This window comes from Macadamia integrifolia, unplaced genomic scaffold, assembly GCF_013358625.1.
Source record: "Macadamia integrifolia cultivar HAES 741 unplaced genomic scaffold, SCU_Mint_v3 scaffold484, whole genome shotgun sequence".
Classification (NCBI taxonomy): Eukaryota; Viridiplantae; Streptophyta; class Magnoliopsida; order Proteales; family Proteaceae; genus Macadamia; species Macadamia integrifolia.
Window position 1 is genome coordinate 18678 of NW_024870464.1, and position 16672 is coordinate 35349.

The 16672-nt window shown below is 42.0% G+C and overlaps 1 protein-coding gene across 5 annotated transcripts in view; it reads right to left on the reverse strand.

Moving 5' to 3' along the window:
• Positions 1-16672, reverse strand: part of LOC122068939 (protein PIR-like) — a 59131-nt gene that overhangs the window by 18479 nt on the left and 23980 nt on the right. For all 5 annotated transcript variants that reach the window (XM_042632846.1, XM_042632849.1, XM_042632847.1 and 2 more), the window contains exons 13-16: positions 6694-6787; positions 6181-6396; positions 3122-3333; positions 2273-2420 (exon numbers count right to left, since the gene is read on the reverse strand). In XM_042632846.1, the coding sequence (XP_042488780.1) occupies positions 2273-2420; positions 3122-3333; positions 6181-6396; positions 6694-6787 (670 nt within the window). The remainder of the gene's footprint in view (positions 1-2272; positions 2421-3121; positions 3334-6180; positions 6397-6693; positions 6788-16672) is intronic.

Below are 16672 nucleotides of genomic sequence, written 5' to 3' on the forward strand. Positions count from 1 at the left end.
AAGGATGTTAATTTGGCTGGTATCATCAATTTGGTTTATAAGATTGCCTTAAAAAACAAAAATATATGGGTTGAATGGGAGTACTCGAATCAACTTAGGTCTGATTCTTTTTTTACAGTGAAAATTACAGCCGATGCTTCTTGGGTGTGGCGAAAGATCATTGCTACTCGCCCCTCTATTCTTCAGCATCTCCTCTCAAATCGGTGATGGGGCCAATACATATCTTTGCCTCGACCCTTGGCACCCCAAAGGAATCCTATACCATACTATAAGTGCCAAAAGCATCTATAACTTGGGTTTGTCCAAGTTTTCCCTTATGGCTGATATCTTAACCTCTGGCAATTGGTCCCCCCTAGCTCAATCCTTGAGCCAGCTTGCAGATATATGTAAATCTTTTCCAGTTATCCCAGCATCTCAGCGGCAAAAACAAAGATTCTACATTTGGATGCCTTCCATCTCAAAGTTCTTCTCTGCCAAGGCTGCTTGGGAGTTTGTTAGGAGTCATAGCTCAACCTCTCCATGGCACAGACTCGTATGGTTCTCGCACCACATCCCCGCAAAGCTTCACGGCTTGGAGAGCATTCACTAACTCCTTACCTACACAGTCTTTCCTCATCCAAAGAGGCATCCCAGCTGATCCTATGTGCATCTTCTGTGGTAATGAGCCGGAAAATATTGAGCAACTCTTCTTCGCCTACACTGTTTCAAACTCTGTCTGGAAAGGGATCCTTGACAGATGATGGCCAGTAAACAGGAGAATTCTTCCATTCCATAGAGAATGGAATTGGATGGATATGACATTTTAGGGAAAGTCTAATTGTGATTTTTTGTGGGAAAGCTTGCCTTTTGCACAATAATAAATCAGATCTGAATGGAAAGAAATCATTGGAAATGGGCCTCCAATTCTCACTCTCTTAATAAGATTTGGGGCTCCATCTCCTTCGATGTCAGGGCCAAGATTTCTCAAGTTTCTTCCACTTGTAATCCCTCCTCTAGAAACTATCATATTGTAAATTCCTAGGAGCTGCCCAGCTCCACCATCAGGAATAGCCCTACTATCCGAGTTTGGGTTTTGCTTCCCCCCCCCCCTTTTTCTTAGGGGCTGTAAGTTTTTTTCCCTTTCTGCTTGGTAATGAATTATTTATTCACCCAAAAAAAGGAGAGTTATTGGCACCATGTCACAGTTTCCGCTTAATACTGCTAGGGTGAATTTTGAATAAAGTCTTGACTATTCAATTAACACATACGTCATGAATGGGTCGCACGATCTCTGCTAATTGCTGCTCAGTTAAATTTTGGGTAATGGTTCCCGGTCAGGACTCGGTTAATAGTAGAAGTCATGACTCAAGTCACAAACTCACTAGTTTCCATAAATTTTGGGTAGAGTCATTTATAAGACCAATAAAAAATTCTTTTATCAAAATTTAAAATAAAGTCCTCATGCACAAAAAATACATGGTGTGAACTGCTGTCCAACATGGTTTATTCAGATAAACAAAATATGACCCCTAAGGAAACCCACTAATAATTTCTTTTTCTAATAAAAAGAAATCCATCAAATGAAAACTGGAACAGATGGACCGTGGTGAGCGAACAGCCAAATGTTTGCACGACTTATAGGAAGCCCAGAAAGTGTAAAACCCACTACTAATCGCCATCAAGGACTTTTAAACCTCCAAAGGGCAAAAGCTCACACCAATTTTGTTGGTAAGTATCAAGCACCATTTCATGATCATATTGCAAATGGATTTGTACCAAAAAAAATCCTACTTTGAAAAGGAATATAGGCCTGGTGTGGAAAGAAAAAAGAAACAGAGATAAGATTGGAGGGGGGGGGGAGAGAGAGAGAGAGAGAGAGAGAGAGAGAGAGAGAGAGAACTAACCATGAATTATCCAAGGAAAACAAGAGACAAACCACCAAAAAACCTGCCCCTAAAACTCGCCTGAGCAGTGAGGGATTTAGAATTTGGCAACTGACCCTCAGAACCAAGGCAAGGCCATACTCATCAACAGAGATATGCATATGATACAGAAAATTGCCGACTACTAGCATAGTAGTAATGTATAGATTTCACACCACACCATTCATGCAGCAAATCCCATCTCAAATTCATGTCACTACCGCAAAGAAAACATCACATAAATTGCACAATTAAAAAAAGGTGGCAGAGCTCCAAGCATACATCTAAAAAAAATGGTTTTCAAGGTGCATGGGAGACAGCATTATGAATATCCAACTACAGATAGTAAAGCCACTTCTTGAGAGGAACACCTGAGCAGCTGTTGGTGCAACAGGCCTTGGATAAAATAAGTTCCCCTTGTTCTCTTCACCTCCATGTTGTAAAGATTGTAACTCTGACCCAGGCTTGCTTGTATTTGCCATCCAGTCCGCCGAAAGTGTCCGCATATCAGAAAGAATCCTAGAAGTTCACATGATTCAAATTTTTAATACTGATGAATTCTGCAGCTGAAAATCACACTAAACCAGACGCACATTAAGTGTCTTAGAGATTTCATATTTCTTCCCTGCAAATGTCTCTGCCATATTCTAATGCATTTGCAGAAACATAAAAATGGACATTAATTGTCAAGTCATAAAAGTATCCCTTCATTTATCCTTTTATTTTTCTTTTGTTCATATATTTCTCGTATGCTATATCTCTAAGCACCTCACCCAGACTCTCTATGCCTTTGTGTATGATCCTTGGTGATGCTTAATTATGTCATAAAGCCTCGCTTTTCTTGCCACGTGGCAAACTTTGATGAGTGAGGGTAGATAGGTCCTATATCCTCTCACTGGTCAAATTGGAGAAACAAACACGGGAAGTGGTTAAAATGTGAGTTGGAAGTTTCATATAACAACAACAATCCCATTTCTGAGTGATGGAATCCAGAAGCCTTTTTTACCTCGCGACTTTGAACTCACTTTAAGGCACTTTCCTACTTATTTTTGGGCTTAAATCAAGTTGTGATATAGGTGTGAGGCCCTCTGTCACATTGACACACCTATGCTTGCTACTGTTTCAAATTATGACGGATTCCTTCATCTGAAATAGCCACTATGTCTATTATGACCCAAAAATGAATCGCAAATCTTGTAGTGGTGAGATACATGTGTTACCTAGACAAATCCTTCTTCCTGCGAAATGTAGTTCGCAGCATGTTGGCTAATTTGTTCTGCACAAAGTCTTGGACCTCAGCATGGATTGTTTCCCACAAAGCATCAGCAACTAACGTGTCGCACCGCTGCATCATTGAACCAATACTCTTTATGTAACTAACAAGCTCTACCAGAGCCTTCCTTTCCTCCATAGTATAATTCCACCGAACCACCTATGTGATTACCAATTATAAGCCACCCACAAGCATAATGCGAGAAAAAATAAATAAATAAAAGCAACAAGCAGACAATTCATTTACTATCAACAGTAGAAAGGAGACTGAAATTCATGACAGAATCGAATATATTGGCATCAGACTGAATTAGGGGAAATTAAAGCCAAATATTTAAAAAAGCAAGCAGACTGAATTTCATTTATTAAATAAGTATAGAAAGAAGGGGCAAAAAAATAATGGAGTGCAGTTCTTTTATCCTAATGGTTTAGAAAAGAGAGACTATGAAGTGCGTTATTATTATTTTTTGGTGAATAAATGCTTCATTACCAAAGTGCAGAAGACGAAGAAGCCCCAAAAGGAGCAAGGGAGAAATTACAACAGGGGGCAAAAAATGGAGGTCTGCAGGATGGAGAGGGGCAATCTCCAGGATACAACAATATGATTGTTCCTTGGGGAGTTACAACAAATGGAGGGGGCCGAAGAGGCGAAGACAACTTGCTTCCGACCTCAACGAGGTGGAGTCCATAATCTGCTGGAATGATCTGGAGCTGGAGGACCATTTCCTGAAATTAAATTCTACCCAAATGTGGTTTATGGCAGCTACAAAGGCTAGCTTGCCTACAATATCGTAAAACGATTTGCCAGCAGAAGTCCATTCCCCTTGCAAAGGGAGAATCGTCCTGCTCTTTGGCCAACATTAACTTACGATACCTTTCCAGATAGAAGAAGAGATGAGGCAAGCAAAAAAGAGGTTTCATTGTACCAAGCTGGCCAAATAGTTAAAAATATAGTTTTAAGTACTGTGATCGGATCTGGCCTATAGGATGGAAGGGATCAGGATCAGGGGTCAATGATCCAACAGATACCTGCAGAAATCAGTCAAAGATCAGGCTGGATCAGCCGAATTGGATCAGGACTGGCAACCTCCGATCTGGTCTCTGCTACCTGTCTTTAAACCTAAAACATATTATCTCATGTATTGGAGGGAAATTTTCGGATATATGTCTTACATTGCATCATTATAGTTAATGTTCAACCAAGGTGTAACTAGGCCTGTTCCTTTCATTAATGCAAGTTACTGGTTGTTAGAGAATGCACTCCATGTGGTGAAATGAGTCTCCTTAGATTCCAACATTGTATCTATCTCTGGTTGTGAGGATAAGTGTACTCATGTTATGTCATCTCCCAGCCCATTATCTGTTGGAGCCTACACCTCAGGAGGGCTTTCAGAGAAACTGAGGCCAAAGTTGCTCAAAATCTTTTGAACACTCTTCGGGATGTCTTGATCTCTAAGGGCTTCCAGGATAAAAGAGTGCCAGCCATGGAAGCTAATGAGGTCTTCTTCTCTTTCTTTTTTCTTTTTTTCTCTCTTTTTCCTTTTCTTTTTTTTTTTTTTTCTTAGGGGGGTGGGGGGGGAGGGGGAGGGGGAGGGTGAGGGGAGGGAGCAACAGAAAGACATCAGTAATGCAGTACAAATCTCTACGAATAGATCCATACTTTTGAAAATCATTTTTCTATTTACAAAGACACATCATATTAACAGCAGATATTTATCAGCAAAATGAGCTCAGCAAGGTACCAGCCAACCCCTGTAACTTTGTAACTTTTTTCTCCACACAAAGAAACATCACATTCACATCATTATATATTGATATCTAAAAATGGCATACCCAGTGCAAGAGGCTCCCGCCACTGCAGGGTCTGGGGAGTGTCAGAATATACACAGGTAACACAGCCTTAACCCCACTTCACAAGGCTGTTTCCGGACTCATACCCATGACCACTTGGTCACAATGGGCAACTTTACCATTGCACCAAGGTCCCTCAAACAATCACCCATTGCTTCCTTCCGAAATACCCGATATGAACACATAAGGTATCAGTCACCAGAAGATTCTACCCCTCGGATTCAAATTAGTAACAAGCCATTCAATAACATAATCTTCCACCCAGCAGGTTACACTACTAAGAAGACAAAAAATAAACCCTCATATAAGAGGTACATGGAGTCTCTTCCCCTCATATATATAAGACCTGGAGCCTCTTCCCCTGAAATAAATTATATCAACTTGCTAACCCTAAGCACCTATACAAAATAAAATAATAAAAATTGATCCAACGTTAAGAACCTGTAAAGAGAAAGTTTCAGAGAAAATTTTCCACCCTTGATGGAATCTTTGCAGTCAAAATCTTTTTTTATTGTTTCTGCAAGGAAACCATGACAGATAACAAGAACTTATAGTCCACTACAATTTCATTCCATTAGAAGGTATTGTTGAAGATTTGGGTCCCACTGAAGTGAAATATAAGGCATTTGGTCTGGAAATAGTTCATATAGGTCTTCTACTTGTGATATGTATTGGAGAAGACACCTACGGAGTTCCCCCTCCATGTCTGTCCCTTGCAAGAAGGATATGAACTAGTTGGCCATCCATTTCTATATTGCTCTTCTGCTATGAAATTTTATGATATTTCTCAACTATGTTTAAGATGATTGGAGCTAGTCCCAAGGACTTTAATAGCTTTGGTCTGGGTTTGGCACTCCATAACGATCTTTAAGATGTTTATTGTGCCCCCTTAGATAATCCCATCCCCATGGGAACCTGAAGGCTTTGTGAAACTAACATTCAATAGAAATTACAGGGGTAACCCAGTCCTGGTATTAATATCCAGATCACATAGGTCCAATTTCACTGGAAGGCCACATTAATGACTGATTTAACAGATAGGCCTTGTAGATTTCCCCTCTCACTCTCTTGTTCCCTTAATTAAGAGTGACAGAAGACGAGGAAATTCATGCTGAAATGTTACCATTGAAAATGAAAAAAAAATACATAGTGATACCTTCTCATAGTCAGAAAATGATGCAGAACTCCCATGAGTTTCTGCAGGAATTGCATCTTTACAGGGACGAGAGAATTTCCATGCACCCTGTTCCCAAATGCGTGCAGTCCATTTGCTTAGAAGCTGAATACCTTCAACAACCATATCATACATATTTCCCTTCACTTCCTTGCACCACTCTATGTCTGCACCATCTGTTGATTTCAGAGATATAATCTGCACATAAAAGGGTAAACAGAAAGGCCACTCTTGAATTAAAATTATGAAGTGACCCAGTTTTAAACTTACCCCGAGTATATATGTCATTATTCATCTAAAATTCATGGTTCGATTTCCCAAGAGGACGAAATGGGGTTGAAACCCGAAATTTCAAACCTATTGATAATCTTTCAGTACAGTAAAATGGAACTCTATATATCAATAAGAAGGTGAGATTCTCTTAGTATATGAAAGCAGGGCAATTTGCATTGAAAAAGAGCTGACCAGGATAGACCAACCAGGATAATTGAGTACCTGGTTCACGGATGAAGCAAAACGAACAGCAAAATCATCATGCTCAGCACGTATAGCTCCAATGTGATTGACAATAAAATAATGTCTCTGATAAGTGAATATGTCAAGGTCCTCAATTTGAAAGATTCTTCGGGACACAACCTATTATATTTCAACCACAGAATGTATACTTGTTTGGAGCTAATTGGACCACTTGTCATTACTTAGTCGGATGACATACAGGACAGAGTACAAAAGGGTCAGAAAACCAGAGTTCATTCTCATAGAATTATTGTGTGACGAAGATTTAAAGCATCAGAATGAGACAGGATAACCAGATAGGTGCAAAGTTACCTTCCACAGATATTTAGGACAATAGAGAATCTTCCAGCATCGCTATAAGTGTAATGTGTATACTCCATGCTTCCAATGTCATCTATGTCTCATAACAGCACCCAAAAAGCATCAAGTGTGCCACATTGTGCCTTGTACGGCTTTACACCTGTACCTTAAAGCCCCACTACCAAGCACCCAATAATAAATTCAATGAACTTATATTGAGGGCTTTAGAAAAAATACAGTTATAATTAGGCAGTGGATCAAAACTTGCTATCTCCACTTGTACCTTATTCTAATCAAGGTTCCAGGATTCGGTTTCAAGCCTGGTTTCAACCAGGCTAGAAACCGAAGTTGCGGTTGAACCTGTATATTTCTTTCTACAAGTTTTGGTGGTCGGTTTCGAGGGACAAATAGCCAAATTACAACCTGAAACTTCTAGGACACCCTATTTTAGGCTCTCTAAACATAGTGGAACCTTAGATTTAAAAAATCACACCCAAAATGGTAGTTTGACTTTGGACCCTAGGTTGGTAGTGTACATAGGACGCATTCTCTAATATGGTCTATTACACACATTATTTATTTTAATGTGCCTAGATTCCGTGTGTGTATGTTAGGATAAGGAGTGTGACTCATCCTTACTGAACATTCCCTATTTGTAATCCCTTCTCCCATCTATAAACAAAGGCGGCCTCTGTCATTCGAGGCAAGCCAAATCATTCTCCCAAATTCTGGTATTCAACTTCGTATCAAAGCCCCGAAACCTTTAACAGTTTTTTTCTTTTTTTTTTCCCGCCACCAGTAGGGTCACCATCACGAGTTCTCGAGGCTCCGGCCTCACTGATCAACCATAGTAGATTGAACATGCTCCAACATATGTTGCACCAAGCATTACTGACAGATACTCACCTCAACTAACCACTGCAAGTCACACCACCACTGCCACACGGCACCACCGCCAGCCACCTATGACTAGATTCCACCAGTCACCGTCAGGTTCCCTAAGCCAGCCATGCCAGCACTGCCAGCCCCCAATGGCCCTTGCCGCCTTCTGCCAATTGACGCCCAGCAGCCCCTTGCTGCCGTCCTCCTAACCCAGCAGCCTTTGCCGCCTCCTGCCATTGTCGCCTGGCCCCCAGTGGCCACTGCCGCCCCCATCGATCACCACTAGCGGCCCTTAACACCTCTTGTCTCTCTCCACTCACAACCCTTGCCTCATTCTACCATCCCCCTGGCCCCTGGTCCCCTTTCCAATCATCCCAGTGGCCTTTGTCGCCATCACCGTGAGGTCCAGCACCTATACCGCCTCTACCACCTCCACCGCCTGGCTACCAGGTCCTATCACCACCAATGAGCCCCTCCCTCACTCCCACTAGCCCCTACTAGGCCCCGGCTACACCTCAGGCCCTCACACTTCTCTCCTTGCTCTCTTGCACCATCATCTTGAGACTTTTTTTGTGCTTGCTTCTATGATACGGTAGACCACCCACAACTCTTATTCCTACCAGTTATCAGCAACCCATTATTTATCTGTGATTCCAACTCTATGGCTGAGTAGCAATACTAGCACCACCTTGGGAGGCCTTAGGGTAGTGAGTTGAGTCGTGTTGGGACTCATGGTCATAACCCAAACCTCCAGCCAGGTCCAACAGAGCTGAATGGGTCTAATTACCTCGCTTGTTCAAGGCGTTGTCTACTAACTATTCGGGGTAATTTCTCAGGGTACTTGACTGGTGACACCCCTATGCCTATTGAAAGTACTACAAAAAAAAATGCTTTGCCCATGATGCCCTTGTCATGTCTTTTCTCCTCAATACATGGAACCTACTATATACTGAAAGTACTGCAAAAAATACTTGGTTGGCCCACGATTCCCTTATCATGTCTTTTCTCCTCAATTCCATGGAATCTACTATCAGTTCTAGTTTTGTTCTTATGAATTCTGCAAAAGTGTTATGGGATGCCACGCAAGAAACTTATGCGCAAATTTATAAGCTCCGCATCAAGTTCACGAGAATTCTCGAAAGGAATTATCTCTAACCGCCTATTACGAAGCCTTACATGCTCTTTGGCAACAGTTGCATTTTTATCAACCAATTCCCCTAGCTTGTACTATTGATGCCACTATATTTTAGTGTGAGCGGGAAATGAAGGCGTCTATGACTTTCTTACTGGCCTAAATCCAGAGCATGATCAGATTCGTATTTAGATTCTTGGCAAAGATAAGTTCCTACACTCCTTTCGGGATATAATCTACATCATGAAGACCATCGTCGATTTGTCATGATGCCCTCTATTGTTCCTACTGACACGGCTCTGGTTTCTACTCCTACAATCATGGACTCTTCTAGTAATAAGTTTGCACCCATTGCAAGAAAGCCCATCAAATGTGACTATCGTAGCAAACCCCGCCACACCCGTGAGAGATGTTGGAAACTACATAGTCGACCTAAAGGAGGCCGTGGAGGGAAACAGGGTTCTACATGCCACCAGGCACATCACTCCGAAACTACTGATAGCTCTCTCCTTCGACCTGCTCCGCCTGTACCTGCCTCTGCATCTACAATGCCTTTCTCTTCGGATCAGTTACAAGCCCTTCAGCACATGATGTCTCAACTTCGACTACTTCCTCTGCACGGCTGCACCTAGCACCATCCCTGCTTCTCATTTTTCCCATCAATAATTTTTCTTTGTCTCTTCCAGTTCTAGACCTTCCTGGCTCCTTGATTCAGGAGCTTCAGACCTTATGACTAGTTCCTCTGACCAATTTTGTTCATACCTCATTGTTCGGGTAAGGACAAAGTTCTTGTAGACGATGGATCCTAATCATCATTTCTGGTAAAGGTTAAGTTAAATGTTCTCCTACTATATCCTTGTCTTTTATTCTATATGTTCCTAATTTTTTAGCTAACTTTCTTTCCATTATCGATTGTTGCGTCTCATTTATTCTACCCACTGTCATTTCAAGATCTGGTGACGAGAGCAATGATTGGATAAGGTAGGGTTCGAGACGAGCTGTATTATCTTACTGTTATGCCTCCATCGCTTTCTGCTCATACTCTTCAGACCGACAGTGTTCTCCAGTAAGTGCACTAATGGCACCAATGTCTTGGTCATTTAGCACTTTAGATTTAATGTTTCCTTCTTCAAGAAAGGATTGTACTCTAGACAAATTTCACTATGAAACTTGAGAGTTAGCTAAATATACTCACTTTTCTTATTCCCCGACTTTGAATAAAAGTGAAACTCCTTTCTCTGTTATTCACTCTGAAGTTTGGGGGACCTTTCGCATTGTAACTCGGGATGGTTTCAAATGGTTTATTTCTTTTATGGGAAAAAGGTTTATGGGGGGGGAAGTGAGGCCCTTGCACCTAGACACATGTAAGGGTGAAACGACCAGCCCACCTCCCATGAAATGGAAAATGACATCTCTGTGGATGCTTCCTCATGCACTCCCATTGGCCCTCACGCACACGTAGGAAATGTACTCCCCAACAGGAAACACTTCCCCTTCTTTTATTGATAACTACACTTGTGACTTGCCTAACCTGAATTAATCTTCTTTGGAATAGATCTGACACCTTTACTGTTTTCCGTTCCTTACCATGATCCGGACACAATTTGTAGCCATGGTTCGGATCCCTTCGAAGTGATTATGGTACAGAATACATTGATACTAGTTTTCGTCAGTATCTAAATGAGCATGGTATCATTTACAAGACTGCACTCCAAAACAAAATGGGATTCCTGAGTGGAAGAACCGCATCTTCTTGACATAACCCACTCTATTCTATTTACTACGAATGTTCCAAAATTTTGTTAGAGGTATGATGTCCTCACTACAGCCTATCTCATCAACAAGGTTCCATCCAGCGTTTTGGACTTTCAAACCCCAGTTAGCCGTCTTCTAGATCCCTCCCTTGCATCCCACCTTCCTCCTTGAGAGTTTGGTTGTGTCTCTTATGCTCACAAATCCACCCCCTTCAGGTCTAAACTTGATACTCAGGATTTTCGTTGTATCTTCCTTGGATACTTTGCCGCCCAGAAGGATTGCAAGTGCTACCATCCTCCCTCTCGTCGTCTCTTTGTTACCATGGATGTTACCTTACATGAATCTGAACCCTACTACCAATCATCTCTTGAGAGGAAGAATATTATTCTAGAGATTCCTTCAAGCACTTTTGTTACTGACACTGTTCAGATTGAGGGTGAGAAACCTCTAGAAGATACTGGTAAGGGGGAGCATATTCTTATATCAGAATTACAAAAACGAGAGTTGCTCACATACTCACGACGGAAGGATCGGACAAAGCAACCCACAACCGACGTACCATGTCAATTGGTACTCCCTGATCCACCTCCTTCATCTCAATCAAGTAGCAAGGATCCTCTGATTGTTATTGATGGCACAGATGTTCCTCTTGCTAATAGGAAAGGAGTTAGAGCATGTACTAAACATCCCGTTTAACCCCATCCTATCGATCCTTTGTTTCCTCTCTATCTTCTGTTTCTATTCCGCATGGATGGAAAGATGCTATGTCTAATTCTAAGTGGAAGGGTGCTATGGAAAAGGAAATGCAGTCTCTAAGGAAGAACGGTACTTAGAAGCTTGCTCCCTGTCTAGAGGGAAAGAAGCCAATGGGATGTAAAAATGGCGGTTACCATAAAGCATAAGGCAAATGGAACCATTGAGAGGTACAAGGCAAGGTTGGTTGCTAAGGGCTTCAATCAAACCTATGGCATTGATTGACTATCAGGACACTTTCACCCATGTCGCCAATATGAACTTAGTTCGTGCTTTGCTATCATGTGTTACTATTCATGGATGGAATCTCCAATAGTTAAATGTAAAAAAAGCCTTCCTAAATGAAAATTTGGAAGAAGTTTACATGGACATTCCTCCAGGTTTTGCATCATCATCAACCACTGAGAAAGTGTGCCATTTACAGAAACCTCTCTATGGTCTGAAACAGTCTCCACATGCTTGGTTTGGTCGGATCCCAAAGACAATGCAGAAATTTGGCTACAACCAAAGTCAAGCTAATCACACCTTGTTTGTCAAGCGTGAGGATAGTAAGGTTACTGCTCTCATTGTGTATGTTATAGTGGTGGCAGGCAGTGATGATGCAAAAATTTCCAAGTAAAATCTCAATTAACCAATATAGAGTTGTCAAGGCAGCCCAAGGTGGCAGAGGGGTGCCTAAGCGTTTAGGGACCAATGCGACCAAGTGTTATTATTTATTTCCCCCTCTTTTCTAAAATTATTTAGTATGCTACATATACCTTATATCATACAAAATCAACATTAAGCCACATCAAGTCATAAAAAAATCAACATTAAACCGCATCAAGTCATCAAAAATCAACATTAAGTCATATCAAGTCATCAAAAAATTAATTAATTAATTAAAAAATAAAAACAGATATAGAGCATTCAATAAAAAACCAGAATATGGCAAGCAAGAACAAAAGGCGCTCTCGAAAACCCAAGTGAAGGAGAGCACAACTTATCAGCAGCTGCTTTGGAGCAGCCCGGCCTCCCCGCTTCTCACCCTCCCTTCTCCTTCTCTCATCCTCTCCCTTGCATTCTCTCTCCCTCTCTTCTTCCTCCTCTCCTCCTTTTCTCTGTCTCTTCATCCCCTGCTGGAGCTTCTTTCATCTGCGGAACAACTGGTACCGAGAGAAGCGACTTTCACACCTTGACAATTCTTTCAAAAAATTCATCTGATTGATGAGCACAAGACAAATCAGGGTTCCGAGTCGCAACTTGGCCACCAGCCTTGTAGGTCACCATCCCCGCTAGTCCTCTTAGCTAGTTTGGATTCCCACTCAGTCAGCAGCCTATCACCTCCAGTCCCAGTTGTTTACTCTCGTGCCAGTCCTCATCATGCTCCTCCCGGCTTGCTCCACCGTTGCTTGGTAACCAGCCAGCACACATGGCCTACAGACGTTCGCCACCAGCCCTAGTTGGCCAGCCACACGATTTTCCTGGCTCGCATGGCTAGTGCCGATTTGCTACCCACTGCATGGCCAACAGCCAATTAGGCTGCCAGCTATGCTCAGCTAGCAATTACTTCACCGTTGCCCTCCACAAGGTCGGCGCCCCTTCATCATGGCTGTCAACTCCGCTAGGCTAGCTGCTCGCTTGGTCATGGCCCTCTGCAAGCCAGCGCCCCTCCACCGCGGCTGCCCTTTTGCCAGCAGTGCCCCCCTTGTCGGCTGGAAAGATGAAGAGAAGAGATAGTTTGTTAGGGTTTCACAAACCCTCCTTGGATTTGACTTGGTTGCCCTTGCTTGTATTGGGATCCCTTGTTTTGTTCAAAGTCCATGTGGACTTTTGTGATGTAATGGACATGTTTATGACATGTTTTTTAGTCTTCAAGCCCATTGGGCCTTGGTTGTAGTCCTTACTGGGCTTTTGTCACCCTTATAGGGTTTGTAATCTCCCCCTTGGGACTGTATTTTTCCTCCCCTTCTTTCAATGCATTATTATTCACCCAAGAAAAAAAGTCATCAAAAATCAACATTTAAAGAAATGTTTTTGTTCTTTAATAAGTTTGATGATCAAATGATTTTATTTTTACATGAGACTTTTTGTAATAGTTAGAGCACAAAATCAGCTCTCCAACAAGTCTAAGACTACTTAAATCATTAAACTCCTTTAAAGTATGTGGATGATGTTAAAATCTCCTGAATGAAAATAATTCTATGGACATCAAAACAAAAGATTATTTCACCGCACTTCTGATTTTTAGCAATGTACACCATGATTATATTTATGAAATTTTTAAAATTGAGAAAAACCTCAGCATTTCAAAGTTGAAAATCACCCCTAAAACCAAAAATCCAGCTTTCGTTCTTGGGCTATGGGTGTTGACATTTTAATCTTCTGAAATTTGAATTTGAAACTATTTTTAAAGAATTCAAATAGGGGGTATTTGCTAACTTATAAATAATACTTTAAGTAAATGAATCATTTGCTTAAATGATATTTGGCATAAATAAGTGCCAAACCACAGCCTTGCACTAAGGCGGCAATCGCATAGACACCAAGGCAGCGTCTTGACAACTATGAGCCAATGAGTTCGAAATTAAGGATTTAGGACCACTCAAATAATTCCTAGGAATGAAAGTTGTCTAATCAAGCCGGGGCATCTTTATCTCCAAAAGGAAGTATATTCTATACTTTTTTAGTGAGAAAGGAATACTCAAATGCAAACTAGTAGAATCTCCTATCGAGGTCAACCATCATCTCAGCAACAAGGGTGGTGATCTAGTAGATACAGAAATCTTGTAGACACTTGTTTATTAGAGACTTTTTGGTAGACTGATATACCTCTCCCATACCCGGCCTGGCATATGCTATAGGGATTTTTAGTCGGTTCCTTGTCCTCCTAGAAAAGGAATCTTATTCTCCAACAAAGGCAATCTAAAGCTAGAAGCCTTCACTGATACTGAGTGGAGCTAGTTTCGCTGATGATCAGTGTTCTATTTCAAGATATTGCTCATTTTTTGACGAAATCTAGTAACCTGGAGGAGTAAGAACCAATAGTTTCTAGATCTAGTGTTGAAGCAGCAGAACACTGAGCATTAAAATAAGGTGTTTGTGAACTCATATGGCTCAAGGTATTACTTTGTGATCTCAGGGTCACTACTGATGAGCCTATGAGACTATTTGTGATAACAAGGCAGCAACAACTCATAACCCGTTCCATCTTGACAAAAGCACGCATATTGAGATTGACAGACACTTCGTCAAGGAGAAGCTTGAGCAAGGCTCAATTTTCATTTCTTTATCACCTCTGAGAATTAGTTAGCTTTTTTTTTCTTTTTTATTTTTTTTGGATGAATATATAAATTAAATATAAGGGAAAAAAGGGGGGAGGGATATACAAAGCCAGAGGTAGGGGATACATCCCTAGAGGGCAGGGGAAGGGGGAGCTAGAATTGACAGAGAAAGCCCCTAGGAGCCAACAGAAATCCTATTCCTTGGGAAGTCACTTACTGGGTGATGGGGGAGAGAACCAAGTTTGGAGGAGACATCGAAGTAGATGGCCTTCCAAATCCAGTCAAGATATCTGGAGTTGGAAGTCCATCTACGAAGGTTGTGTTGCATCCAAATATGGCTGATAGTTGCTCCAAAAGCAAGTTTCCCAGAGGTGTCGCAAATGGAAGAGTCAGAAAATGTCATATCAATCCAAAGCTATTCTCTTGGTAGGGTGAGGGGGTTCTCCGGGTAGGCCAGCATTTGGATAGGAATAGCTTCCAGATGTAGGAGGAGAAAAGACAGTCGAAGAATAGGTGGGTGGTGTCTTCCTGGACATTCCAACAGAGGCAGCAGGTGGGGGGGGTAGGGATATGACGGAAGCTGAGGAAGGATTGGGTCGGGAGGCAGTTGGAGAGAGCTCTCCAAACAGTGAAATTGTGGCGCGTGATGTGGGCTTTGAACCAGACAATTTTGTTCCAGGGAACGCAAGGGGAAGGGGAGCGGATGAGGTTCCAAGCCGAGGCAGTGGAGGAGGAGCCCGAGGAGGATGGAGTCTAGATGGTTTGGTCGGCTCTGGAGGAAGGGGCAGTAAGGGAGGAAAGCAAATGCCATATAGTATCAAGAGAGGGGGTGTTGGGAGAGGGGACCAAGAGGCAAGGGAGATGATTGAAGGACACCATAGAGGCCCTAGGAATACCAAAGGAGTAAACAAGGCGGTTCTCCATGATCGAAGATAGGACACCAGCAGGGTGCCAGTTGTCAAGCCAAAAGGAGTTGGTGGTCCATGCGAGAGCAAATGGCAGATATGGCAAGGGGCCTGGCAAGAAGAATCTTACGCCAAACCCAAGAGGAATTAGGATTGCGGGTGGTGGTCCCAACAGACCCATATGCTTGGTTTTTCGGAAACAAACCAGCTTAAGGATGGAAGCGGAGTTGGCATCTTTGATTCTCCTAAGTCCAAGGCCACCTTCCGACTTTGGGAGGCAAATGGAGGACCAGCGGAGGGGGTGAACGAATTTGGGGGAATTTGAACATTTCCACAGGAATGAGCAGAAGAGGGATTCAATAGATTTGATGGTAGATTTGGGCAGCTGGAACACTCCCGACCAATAGATGTAATTAGCTAATGTGTTTACGAAGGTTTACATTGTAAGGTGTTTCATCCTATTGTACGCAAGTTGGGCATTAAAGATATATATGCACCATCCTATTATACGAATGGATAGAAGACAAAGACGATGGTGCCACTAATGCAGTTGCTGAAGAGCACTGTCTGCCTGAAGACTGAAGAGTATGAGCAGAATCCTTCAGAGGCATAGCAGTAAGATGTGGATCCAGATAGTACAACCCATAACGTACTGCAAGTCTGCAACATATCCAATTGATGCCCCCTTCACCAGATCCCAAAGAACACAGTGAGTGTGGAATAGAACATAACACAATAATTTAGTTCAACAATGAGACGATAAATAGAAAGCAAATAAGAGTAGAGAATAGGCACATAAAGAACACAGGACAAGGATATGGTATGAGGGCAATTAACAAAACCTTCCCAGAAATAGACGATAAGAATCCACTGCAACTCGGACTTATCGTTACCCGAACAAGGAAGACATGACCGAAACAATTCTAAGGAACTAGTCCTACAATCTGAGGCTCATGAGTCAAGGAGAC